This window comes from Xyrauchen texanus, chromosome 34 (genome assembly GCF_025860055.1).
Source record: "Xyrauchen texanus isolate HMW12.3.18 chromosome 34, RBS_HiC_50CHRs, whole genome shotgun sequence".
In the NCBI taxonomy this organism is placed as follows: Eukaryota; Metazoa; Chordata; class Actinopteri; order Cypriniformes; family Catostomidae; genus Xyrauchen; species Xyrauchen texanus.
The window spans coordinates 23,095,302-23,109,174 of record NC_068309.1 but is presented as its reverse complement, the minus strand read 5'-3'; the positions used below and the strand labels follow the sequence as shown (position 1 = coordinate 23,109,174).

At 38.8% G+C, this 13,873-nt stretch overlaps 1 protein-coding gene across 1 annotated transcript in view; it reads left to right on the top strand.

Moving 5' to 3' along the window:
• The window catches only part of LOC127627699 (neurexin-1-like), a 527,683-nt gene that overhangs the window by 162,462 nt on the left and 351,348 nt on the right, over nt 1-13,873 (top strand). The window contains exon 7 of the mRNA XM_052104201.1: nt 8,978-9,139. Coding sequence (XP_051960161.1) covers nt 8,978-9,139 — 162 coding nt within the window. The remainder of the gene's footprint in view (nt 1-8,977; nt 9,140-13,873) is intronic.

The window sequence follows — 13,873 nt, the reverse complement described above, 5'->3', positions numbered from 1 at the left end:
AGGCATCAATGACCGAATACGGGGTGTTGACATTTATAAAAAAATTTGTCATACATTTACCTTAAATAGCTACTACGTCACTACTGCTGCTGTCATTCTTTAGTCTAATGCTGCTCTACCTCTGCAACCCCCTCCTTCAAAACCCTCCAACACTCCCTCTACCATCTTGTTTGACAGATTAGTTTAACTCTCACTCTCTCTCTCTATTTGACTAACACTGAAGCCTCTAAGTGGAATTGTCATTGTTTTTCTTCTGCCTTTACCCCTCAAATACTAACATGAATACCTCCATGGAATGTGAGCCATCTGTTTGCCATTGACAGTTTCCAAAAAAAAATAAAAAATAGGTACAAAACTTTCAACAGATTTTAACAGATTTTAAAATTATTTTTTTTTTCATTCTGGGAAGATACTGCATATTCTAATGGAGGGTTAAATTATAATTATTCCATTTCGTGGTATGGTTAATTTTGCTTCAAATTGCTAGTAAATTTTTTAAGCTTCTGTGGAGTTTATGGTATGTAATTTTACTCTCCCTCCCTTGTTTTGTTTCTTTTTTGAAGCGCGCAGGGGTTGGACTCCCTACGGTAAACAAACTGCATTATATGGTAGATATCATATTCTAATTGTCTAGTTTGGTTTGGCCCTTTCTTTTTCTCTCTTTTTGCTTTTACTGTTCAGAAACGACAAAATAAAAAAATAAAAAAAATGGCATCAGTCTCAAGGTGCCATGCAAAAGTTCTTTTTTTGGCATTCACAATTTATGTATGTATATATATATTATTTTGTATACCATTCACCATTCTCCCACCAACATCCCAAATGTTATGTTTTTTAATGTATGAGTGTTCCATTATAATAACACATCATATATGGCTGAAAGATTTTAGAGTGGGCAGTGGGCATAAAAGATGCTTTTAACTGCAGCCAGAGCAAGAGTTCAGTCTGGTCCACACTATGACCGACACTGGGGTTGATAAGGCTTTATTTTCTCAGACAGAATCTATACTGACAACATCACACTGTGTTGTTAAAGGTAACAGTAGTGAAAATGCCAATATATGTTTTGCTACAAGGTGGAAAAATCATATTCAGTTAAGTAAACTAGACATATTCATTGAATGTATCAAGATCAGACATGATTGAAACTAATACACAGATAAACATTACAGTTGGATTATATTACAGATTAATATACATGTAATAACACATGAATTACATAGGATGTGAGAAATTCATTAATCTAAAGCTGTAGATCTACCCAGTGTCAGTCAATGTAAAATTGCAAAGGAAACTCTTGTTTAAACTCTCATTTAGTAATTAAAAAAAATAAAAATAAAATAAAAATTAGTTTTTGACTGCAGTTCTTGTGCAGCGTTTCTGTCCACCTATGTCATTTTCTCTCATTTATTCCCTTTGTTGGCTTTTATTAAATGTTGCTGTTATTCATACAGGGCTTTTAGTGATTTGTATGATGCATCATTTAATAATTATAGTTGTTGCTTAAAAACCTCTTAATATGCATTGTTCTCAAGCATTATATTCATATCTGCCAAATTAATCAAGAACAACAGGAGAGAAGGGCAAAGAAGGCTTTTATTTGTCTAACAAATGCAGCAAAATATATGCATGGATGAATTTCCAGTAAAATTAAAAATACCTATGATATTCAAGTAAAATATGTAAAATATATTCAAATGTAATTACATGTTTAAAATGCTAGAAGTGTTGTTTTTGCCCTCTGACATGTCATTGTATGTTCTTTCTAACTCACACTCTAAACATGAAAAGAATGACCTTGGGCAGACAAATGGAGGTGTTCTGCTTGAGCACAGGCACTCACTGTTTATATGAATTGGAAAAGGAAAATGACAGAATTGGATAAAATGATTGCTGCCTCATACCAGCTGCCATGCAGCCATTATTAACCCTCTGTCTGGGGAACATAGAATAGAATGACCTCTCCTTACCCTTCTCTTCCTGTGGCAAAACACAACTCTCTTCAGTACATCTTGTTTTCTTCATGTTCTATTGTTGTTTTATTGATTTTTGTCATTCATTTCTTGATGAATGAAGTCGCCGATGGCATGTGCCACTTTTTAGCCAGCATGTGCAAGATTGTTGTTTTGCATATACTGTACTGTATTCTGTTCATATCACCATCATGCACCTGCCTAATTTGCTGGCACTGCATGAGTGGCTAACTATTTTTGTTGTTGTTTGGTGTGCTGTACACAGATATTTGCTTAGTTTTCATTTCCTTTCCATGTCTTGCTTTATCTGCTTCTCTCTCTGGTTAAGGTTGGGACACTACAATGGGTTTCAATTTCAGGACAATTCAAGCCATCTATACTTTGCAGCAAATAACTGGTGTTCTCTCAACATTTGCCTACTTGTCCACAGTAATAATAATGCTTAAGGAATATTTCTCTGTGTTAGAAATGGAATCGGAATCCTCGCTGTCTGTCGGCATAGAAACACCTCAAGCAGACTACTTATAAAGACAATAAGAACACCACCTGTTTTTGATGTCTGCCAAGGTTTACATACTTAACATTTCCAGATGTGCAAACGAAAGCAGTCTTTGGCATATAGTGTATTGTATATATCTATATATGTGTGTTTATATAGAATTATATTGGCTTTGCTATAGATTAAAGTGAGTGGTTATATTGTGATTGTGACTTCATAATGAGTCTGCCACGCTGGCTCCCACATTGCATCCTGAAATTGTTGCCCTTGATGTATTAACCATTATGCATGGCTTGTGTATTAACCAAACTTAAAGCTATCGCTACCTCAAAACCACCAAAGTATTTATTTTCAAGACATCTCTCAGAAAATATGTACAATTAATCCAGTAATTTATGAGAATTGACCTCTAACATACAGTGGGTACGGAAAGTATTCAGACCCTCTTAAATTTTTCACTCTTTGTTATATTGCAGCCATTTGCTAAAATCATTTAAGTTCATTTTTTTCCTCATTATTGTACACATAGCACCCCATATTGACAGAAAACACACAGAATTGTTGACATTTTTGCACATTTATTAAAAAAGAAAAACTGAAATATCACATGGTCCTAAGTATTCAGACCCTTTGTTCAGTATTTAGTAGAAGCACCCTTTTGATCTAATACAGCCATGAGTCTTTTTGGGAAAGATGCAACAAGTTTTTCACATCTGGATTTGGGTATCCTCTGCCATTCCTCCTTGCAGATCCTCTCCAGTTCTGTCAGGTTGGATGGTAAACGTTGGTGGACAGCCATTTTCAGGTCTCTCCAGAGATGCTCAATTGGGTTTAAGTCAGGGCTCTGGCTGGGCCATTCAAGAACAGTCACGGAGTTGTTGTGAAGCCACTCCTTCGTTATTTTAGCAGTGTGCTTAGGGTCATTGTCTTGTTGGAAGGTGAACCTTCGGCCCAGTCTGAGGTCCAGAGCACTCTGGAGAAGGTTTTCGTCCAGGATATCCCTGTACATGGCCGCATTCATCTTTCCCTCGATTGCAACCAGTCACCCTGTCCCTGCAGCTGAAAAACACCCCCACAGCATGATGCTGCCACCACCACCATGCTTCACTGTTGAGACTGTATTGGACAGGTGATGAGCAATGCCTGGTTTTCTCCACACATACCGCTTAGAATTAAGGCCAAAAAGTTCTATCTTGGTCTCATCAGACCAGAGAATCTTATTTATCACCATCTTGGAGTCCTTCAGGTGTTTTTTCATGTGTCTTGCACTGACGAGAGGCTTCCGTCGGGCCACTCTGCCATAAAGCCCCGACTGGTGGATGGCTGCAGTGATGGTTGACTTACTACAACTTTCTCCCATCTCCCGACTGCATCTCTGGAGCTCAGCCACAGTGATCTTTGGGTTCTTCTTTACCTCTCTCACCAAGGCTCTTCTCCCCCGATAGCTCAGTTTGGCCGGACGGCCAGCTCTAGGAAGGGTTCTGGTCGTCCCAAGCATCTTCCATTTAAGTATTATGGAGGCCATTGTGCTCTTATGAACCTTAAGGGCAGCAGAAATTTTTTTGTAACCTTGGCCAGATCTGTGCCTTGCCACAATTCTGTCTCTGAGCTCTTCAGCAGTTCCTTTGACCTCATGATTCTCATTTGCTCTGACATGCACTGTGAGCTGTAAGGTCTTATATAGACAGGTGTGTGGCTTTCCTAATCAAGTCCAATCAGTATAATCAAACACAGCTGGACTCAATTGAAGGTGTAGAACCATCTCAAGGATGATCAGAAGAAATGGACAGCACCTGAGTTAAATATATGAGTGTCACAGCAAAGGGTCTGAATACTTAGGACCATGTGATATTTCAGTTTTTCTTTTTTAATAAATGTGCAAAAATGTCAACAATTCTGTGTTTTTCTGTCAATATGGGGTGCTGTGTGTACAATAATGAGGAAAAAAAATGAACTTAAATGATTTTAGCAAATGGCTGCAATATAACAAAGAGTGAAAAATGTAAGGGGGTCTGAATACTTTCCGTACCCACTGTAAATGAACATTAAATACAACCTCTATTACACTAACAACCATTTTTGTGTCTGAATTCACACTCCCCCTTTTATACTAATACTGCTCTTTTAACATCACTTGCTAACTAACTCAACATAGTAAGTCCTCCTAGTTCCTGAAACCATAAACCTTCCCCTCCTGTCTCTCCTCTCCAACACTGACTAGTGCACAGCCAAGCACACATGACAAGAGCATTCTCTCATTCAGAAAGCAGCAATAGCAGACATAAAAATGGGTTGTCCTTCATTAATGTATGCCTACAGAACCAGAGGATTTACCCATGTGATATACACCAGGTTCAGACTTGAGTTTTCCTTATATCTCTTGTCCACTGATAGGGTGCTGGTGCCAGGGTAGGTGACCAATCTGGAACCTTTCTGAGTGCCTCCAATGCAATTTTTTTTTTTTTTTATTAAATTATTTGTATTTTAAAGTGCAGTTCAAAGCCAGAAAAAATGGCTTTGTACTGGCCCATACAACCTGCTGGTCTCCAACCAGAAACAACTAATGTCAAAGGCGTTATGTGTTAATTGATTGCTTTGAATTGTTTTCAGTATGTATGTGAAGTTCATTATATGGTGTTTTTTCAACTTTTGGAACTTTTCGCATTGTGGACTTCTAGAAAGTAGTGTTGTCACGGTACCAAAATTTCAGTAGTCGGTACCAATATCATTGAAATTTCACGTTACTCGATACCATTTTCGGTACCAAAGCAAAAACATGTTACTAAACAACACTCTTTTATTAACAAAGTCTACAAAACATTAGCAGCAGAACTTTTAACAGAAATATGCCATTGAGCAAAACTTCAATTTAAATATATTATTTTTGAATTATAACAAAACTGTACAATGTATGCTTAAAGTATTTTTGAACACTTATATAAGATTTGATTCAACTTTTGCAACTTTTAGTTTAAGTTTTTACCAAGTACTAAAAAACTAAATAAACCAGCATACAATAGAATGAATAAAAAAACATTTTCAAACTAATGTGCTAAGTGCTCTCATATTAATAAAGCTGCATATTGCCATTTTTCTTCACGATAACAAATGCACAGTGACATATATTATGATTAAATAAGTTGCGAGCCATCACGTTCTAATCTAGCTGCATTAAGTGTCCGTGCTTGAGGGATGAGCGTCCCAGAGTCTCTCTCAGCCGGGTGCGGTTTCAATCTCTCCCCCTTTCGCGACTGCCTCATTGAAGAGGCGCTTACCACACAGAGAAATGCCAGTTTCTGAGTTTATAGTTATTAACATGACCTGCTTCTGTATTATTTGAACTTTAATAAAGCTATAACACATTAAAAATATACTGCATTTGTAATGCCGGGATGTTACCTTTAAAGAGCTCCGGCTCCGCTTATTCCACAACGAGACTTCTTCTGAATTTACTTTTTTTTTTTTTTATATATATATATATAATTCCCTAATACTTTGGGATCTACATAAAATTAAGCTGTGAAAGTTTAGAGTGCATCTGGACTGTGATCTGCGTAATTATTCCTCTCCTCAGTCAGGCGTGAAGTGCAGTGCTGCTCTCGCGTGTCATTAGATTAATATGATTTCATTTTACGTTAAATGAGATCAAACGACTATTCAACAATGAAAATTTGTCTCGTAATTTTTTATTTTCGATGTTGTCGATAATGTCGACTAATCGTTTCAGCCCTAATGCAAATTATAATATGCTTTTAAACTAACCTGCTTTGGTTGCTTGAATTAATCTGGGTGTCTGTCTTTCAGGTGCTTTATTAAGTTTGATGTGTTTCCTCCTTTCGTCAGAAAATTGCGAAAGTACCCTTTACAAATAGGTTTTTGTTGATCTATGATGTTTCCCTTTTCATCAGCCTCAAATACAAAGAATTTCCAAACCTGGCTTTTTCCACTTTTCTTTTCGACAAGATTCAGTTGAGACTCAGCAGCAGCGGCTTTGCTTGTCACCATCTTTTCGTTGCTGTGAGCGTTCAGAAGTTCAGGTAAACTCGGTACTCGGTACTCCGGTACCTTCAGAAATTCTGGTATCTTAAAAAAAAAATTTGTTTCAGTACCGACTTGGTACCGGAGTACTGGTATTTTTGACAACACTACTAGAAAGTAGTCTTGTTAAAGTATTTTTCTCACTCTTACTAGTTTATTTAATTTGTCTACTAACAATGCCCAACATTGTATGCACATGCATCACAGGAGGTGTGTCATATATTTTTGCAAATTTTTTTCATTGTCAAATTCTTTATTGTGTTTAATAGAATTCCAAGTTGGAAATGAAGGTGATGGAAATGATATTTTTAAACATTTTGAAATAAATTGGTGAAATCCTTTGTTTTTGTAAGACTAATTTTATAGCATTTAATGTACCTTAAATACACACAATACATTATTATTTAAAAAATTCGACAGGCTTTGAACATGCAAATGTTTTCAGACAACAAAATGGACCAGGATATGATGTCACACGGGAGAGCTTCTGGTTTTAGTTAATGACATTTACCCAAATAACAAATAATCTAATTTTCAAAATGTTAGAAAATACTGTCTACTCATTTTCCAGCAACAATAAAAACACACAGCTTTGAAGCATTTTGTTACATTTGAATTGAGCGAAGAGGTCAGTGTGTAACATTTCAATCTTCTACTGGTCACATGTCACCCAAATTCACTGTTTAGATTTCACCAAGCTTGAACTTTGGTATGACAAACCAAATTTGATCAAATTTCTTCACATGAGCTTGAGTTTCCTGTCTCCTGCATTCAGATACGTAATTGATGTCGGCCGGTCAAACACGCTGTACACCAAAACACATACTGTATACTTACCCACAAACAGATTAAAACATCAGTCATAGAGACGGTAGAAGGGTTTGAAGTAGCCAATTAAGAGAATGTTGTGTTTAAAAAGTATAGCGCTAAAAGATGTATTTGCCGCTAAACATCAGGAGATGAAGGTAAAAACAACAACAGTGGATGTGAACTTCAAGAACGTGTGTGAGGAGGTCTTGAGATACCTGCATTTGTATAACTCGAGTCTAAAGGAATATAAAGACATCTTTATAGGTGGAAACTCCTGAAGAGAAAGAGTCCAGTATCCCATAGCAGTCGTAGCGTGCATGCGACATCCGCCTGTTTGCTTGCATAGTTTTATGGATTATACTTTTGACAGGCTCGTATTCGACTGTTCGAAGATAATGAGCATTCAGTCAAATTTGAAGTATAACGAGGGCTTAAAGAAGGAAGCTCCAAACTGCCAGCAAAGATATATGGAGCCCATAACCTAACCATTTCCCTAACCATGAGTGGAGATGAAGTCCCCTTTTGGAGTAACCCCACCCTTTTTTGGAAATTCTGCCCCCATTTGGAGATCTCTTGCCTGCAGCTATGCCTACCTGGGCTAAAGGGAAGTCAGCCAGCTGCTCCTAGTTTCTAATGCCTGCCTTCTGAAGCCTTTTTCAGTGCAACTAATCTGTTTTTTGTTTTTTTCATCATTGTGATATTGACCAGGTGCGACTTTAATTAAAATACGGTACCTTTAAATGTTTAGTGTGGTGCAAATGCCACAGTTGTGGGATAGACTTAATTCTTTTTTTTTTTTTTTACTGATAAAAATATTTTTTAATCATTGAAATGGTTTGTTTATTCAGTCTTTATTAAAATGTTCAGAATTTTATGTGTTTAAGAATTCAACATTTTAGAATGGATTTTCATAGTGCCGGACTTTCAGCATTAAACTGGGACTAAAACAATAAAATATATGCATTAAAGACAAAAGCACCAGAATGAATAACGAATGCCTGATAAAATGTGTATATATATATATATATATATTTAATGAGGGGAAAAAAAATCCCTGGGACGTGAAAGTGCCTGAAGTTGAAGAAACACCCATTCATTTAAATAAAATCTGAACTCATCGAAAGTAGTTTTTGATTACCAAGTAATTATGGATGTTAAAATATGTTTTAAAAACTTGTGTAAGACTCGTGTAACTCTTGTCAAGTAAATGTCCATCTGCCTAAAAGAATGTTATTATTACCATGCAGTTTTATTTCTAAGTATCATTTGTACTGTATGAATTGATTGCTATGAATTTTATTTGTTATAAGTTTTGGCGGTTGCAACATAAGCACATTTTACAGTATAATTTACTGAGTTAAATGAATTTGGTGTGAAATACGTCAAAGATGTTTTTTAAACTCATAAGACTTGTAAACAAAAACTGTGATGCATTATGTTTATTTGTGGCCAGGTTATGAGAAAGGTTTACAGATTCACCAGCCAAGCTCTGGCTCCAGCACCAGTGCCATTTCAGTGGAAAAATGCTATCAGACGAACTTCTTGAGTCCTAAAAGGAGACTGAATTCAGCTGTTACTTAATCAAAAGATTTCCCACGCTCTCTTTTTTTCCCTCTCTTTTATTCTGTCCAACCTTCCCTGGCCTTTATACATACAGGTAACGATATCAGTGGATGGGCTGTTGACCACCACAGGCTACACTCAGGAGGACTACACCATGCTGGGCTCTGATGATTTCTTCTACGTGGGTGGCAGTCCAAACACCGCAGATCTGCCCGGTTCCCCAGTGAGCAACAATTTTATGGGTTGCCTCAAAGATGTAAGTGCACTTATGAACCGTTGTGAATGTTTTCTTTATTTTGCCTTGTGGAAGCAAATATAGCAAGCTGGTTCAGACCTCCTCAAATGCTACGAACAGGGTGGCTATCGCAATTTGTGACATGATATACAACTAGTGGTCCAGCCCGGTTTCAGTGAAGTCCTGAAAATTTTATGGAGGGAATTTGGTTTAAACATCCGTAACATTATTTAGCAATCTAAAACATTACTGACAACACAATTCTACGGTTGTGAGAATTTAGCCAAAGAGGACATGGCAAAGTTTCTCCCATTGGACAAACCTCCATTGATGTTCTTTCTATTCCACGAGTGTCTGTCCTTTTTACCTCTTTCTTATCTGTCCTTTTCCCTCTCCTTCTCTTTCTTGTCCATTCGCACTCCTCCGAGCATGTCCCATAATTTATGTCATGTCTATATTGTTGAAGTTTCAGCTTTACTATCCTGACAGCCAAATTAAAAATTGATTTCCTCTATGGATCCCCATTTGACTGTCCCAAACTCTCCATCTCTGTCTCGTTGACCCTGGACTCTATTATTCACCACTCGTCTCTACCTACTCAACCATACAGTTAGGATCAGTGGCTCTCTTCAGCAGAAGATTCAGTATTCCCTTCTTAAGAATCTGATAAAGACATATATACACATCTACATCACTGTAGCATCTTTGCTAGACTTTTGTTGTTGTTGTTGTTGCTGTTTAGTTTTTGTCTTGCCAGTCTTTTGTTTTGATTTGGTCTTGTCTCTTTTATCCTGAAGGTACTTTGTCCTATGTTTATTGTTGATTGTTCCCTGTTTCCCCATGCCAATTTTGTCTACCTTTGTTTTGTTAAGACTACTTAAGTATATGCACAATATTCTGATTGAGCTTTCTTTATTAAAAAAAGTCACCTTAAAAAAAGTCTACTAAATGATGTGTTAAAATAATTTACATGTACTTTTACAACTCATCAAAGTTAGGTATGTTCTATACTTTGTTCCTCATGGTATTTATGCCTTTGAAAAATAAAACAGTTTTTTGATCCTCCTCTAGTAAGACTATTGTTAAAATGTGTTAAAACTTCTGAAGAAAATGTGAGTGGTATTGCCTGTGCGAAAGTCACCACCACAATGCTAGGGTATTGTGCTTGGTTTATTTTTGGTTACTAGGATGTTCTGGGTGGTTGTTAGGTGTTTCTTTTACTGGTCCAAGTCAGAAGAGCCCATCCCCAAGTCTCTGTAATATTCTGGTCCCTAGATATGGCTTCGATCCCTCCCTTATTATACAGTAAGTCTATATGATATTTCACCCTTTTTATCATTCACCTGGTTGTAGTCAGAATGCTTAGAAAATGAATAGAACACCTCTCTTTCATATCCATAGCCCAAGCAAATATTTAATATTTCAAGGTGTGTAGATGGGGAGTGGCCGAGCAACGTTTGCAGAGAGTGAGGCCGGGAAAGACAGAGCGGTAAGGATTGACACTTGTGGGAAATCTCCTCAAACAGCTATTTTGTGTTTGCTGTGAGAGTGGAGAGGGATAAAAATTGCAATCCAGATTGCCGGAGGAGAGAGAGAGAGCGACATATGAACCTTACTGGTCGTGTGATCAGCAGTACTGAAAAGCAATTAGTGTGTGTTTATACAAAAAAGTGTCAAAAAATAAAGGACTTGCATTGGATTGTGTATCCGGTTCCCACTGCCTCCTTCCTAAAAAGCTAAAGACTTATCACAGTGGTGCTGAAACCCAGGAATTAGGAGGAAGAAAACACCATCATGGAGTCCTCGCCATTGGCCGAAGTATTCAAGACTCTCGCCAGCATCCATCAAGCCGTGGGTGTGGGCGTGAAGTCTGGGCCAGTCTGCTGGATCTGAGGGGAACCTGGGCCTTTCCAGGACCGATGCCCCACAATGGAGGTGGAGACATTGGTCCAGGTCCCAGACGTTCCACAGGTCCGTTAGTTATTCCAGACTGCACATTATAATCTAATGGTGGGTCAATTTGGGCTGGGCAAAAAACACGACCGTTTGATGTCCCATTTCTATTGGCCGGGCGTTTGTGGGAATGTTCGCAGGAGGTGTGTGGCATGCCGTGAATGTCAGTTGAATCCCATGGCCACCCCAAAAAAGCTATTGCACCCACTTCCGTTGATAAAGGTCCTTTTCCGAAAGAATTGGCATGGACCTCAACAGGCCATTAGAGTGGACAGCATGCAGACATCGCTTTGTGTTGGTTCTGATGGACTATGCAACGTGATATCCGGAAGCAGTGCCTCTGCGCAATATCTCAGCTCATAGTGTTGCAGGGGCACTTTTCAGAGTAATCTCCTGAGTGGGGATTCTGACACAATGTTTATGGATTAAAGCGATTCGGACCAGCGTTTCCCACCCCCAAATTGGTTAAACTATTTAATCAGACACTAAAGAATATGATTCGTAAGTTCATGCATGAAGCCGTTCGAAATTGGGACAAGTGGCTCAAGCCCCTATTATTTACAGTATGAGAGGTCCCAAAAGTCTTCATGGGGTTCTCCCCATTCAAATTATTGTATGGGTGTTGAACGCGTGGCATGCTTGACATCCTACGGGAAAATTGGGAGGAGGGACCTTCAAACAGCAAAAACTAAATTCAATACGTTCTTGACCTGAGAGCAAAACTCTACACAATCGAGCTCTAAATTACTCGGCAAGGGACAAAGGCCCTCTGAGGTCACATGGTGAGTCATGGAAATCGATTATGAGGTTAAACGAATGGATAGAGGTGGAGAATGTCAAATTCACCACCTCAATCTCCTAAAACCATGGAGAAAGGCAGTCCCTGTGACTTTGGCAATGGTGGTTCTGGAGAGGGAGGAGCTTGGAATGGAGGTGGAATTAAAAGCCACTGATCGAGTCACTCCGGTCACTTGCAGAGATCACCTCTCACTGTCACAAGTCACAGAGGTTGCCAGGTTGCAAGAAGAATTCTCTGATATGTTCTCACATCTTCCCGGTCATATGAATCTCATAGAGCACTATATCGAAACCACCCCAAGGGTATGCAGTGGTCCCTCCCGATAATCTGAACACAAAAAAGTGGTTCGGGAAGAATTTAAGGCCATGTTAGATATTGGGTAAGTGAAGAATCCCACAGTGACTGGGCCAGCCCGATGGTGCTGGTTCTGAAGAGTGGCGGTTTCGGTCCGGTTTTGTGCGGATTATAGAAAAGTCAATGCGGTGTCTAAATTTGATGCATCCCCAATGCCTCTGATTGATGAACTGCTCGATCAATGTATTTGACAAAGAGATATTGGCAGATTTCCTTAACTCCCATGTACCGTTAAAAAAATGCATTTTCCACACCATTTGTCTTACACCAATTTGTCACCCTTTCTTTCAATTTGTTTGGGGCCACGTCTGCATTTTAGCAACACATGTACAGAATTCTCAGTCCGCATGCCGCTGCCTATCTGGTGCAAATTGACGGGTGGAAGTACGGTATCTGGGCTTCCACTTGGGTCATGGGAAGGTGATGTCCCAAATTGACAAGACCACAGCGATTGCAGCCTGCACGAGATCTAAGACCAAAAAGGAGGGGAGACATTTCCTGGGGCTGGCTATTATCGTTGGTTTGTGCCTAACTATTTGACCATCACCAGCCCGCTGATCTAACTAAAAAGGGGGCACCAGATCCAGTGGGCGGAGCAGTGTCAGCAGTCATTCACGCAAGTAAAAGCTGCACTCTGCAGCGGGCCATTATTGCACTCTCCTGACTTCTCTCACCCTTTTATCTTGCAGACAGACACATCAGACAGGGGGTTGGGAGTGGTACTGTCCCAGATGGTGGAGGGGGAGCAGCATTCCCACTAATTAAATTTTTAATGTAATGTTTTTTTTTTATCTAGTAATTTTTTAATTGATTACATTTTACATTTATGCATTTGGGAGACGCTTTTATTCAAAGCAACTTACAGCGCATTTATTTCAGGGACAATCCCCCCCAGAGCAACCTGAAGTTATTTCAAGGACACAATGGTGGTGGTTGTGGGGATCGAACCAGCGACCTTCTGATTAACAGTTTAGTGCTTTAGCCCACTACACCACTAAATCCAGAGAATGTTGCAGACATGTTTCAATAGTAAGCTATAAAAATAATTTAATTTAGTCTTGGTCTAATGTTAGTGTTCCAATAAATCTCATTGTATCTTTTTTCCTAGTATTTTGTATTTATTTTAATTTAATACATCTTCTGCATGGAGGGTTGTAATATTTAAAATCATACTGAAATAACTTTACAGTGGAGAAGTTGTTAGAAGATAATCTTGCAATGGAGAGAACACTAAGCGGGGAATGGACAACCCCGAGTTGGGCTGGAGTGGAGTGATTAATGCTTTGAGTGCAGAGGGGAAATTTTGCCGCACCACTCCATTCACATACTCTGGTATCTATTTCTCCAGCCTTTTAAATTCGAGGTGGTCCACTGCCCAGGGTGTAGATGGGGATATGTGGTGATGGTGGTATGGCCGAGCAACGTTTGTAGAAAGCGAGGCTAGGAGAGATTGAACAGTAAGGATTGAAACCTGTTGGAAATCAATCCTGACTGGCCGTGTGATCAGCAGTGCTGAAAAGCAATTAGTGTGTGTTTATACTGAAAAGTATTGAAAATAAATGTCTTACATTGGGTCGTGTATCTGGCTCCCACTTCCTCCTTCCTAAAAGAGCTAGAGACTTACCACACAAGGGTTACCATGGTCATGG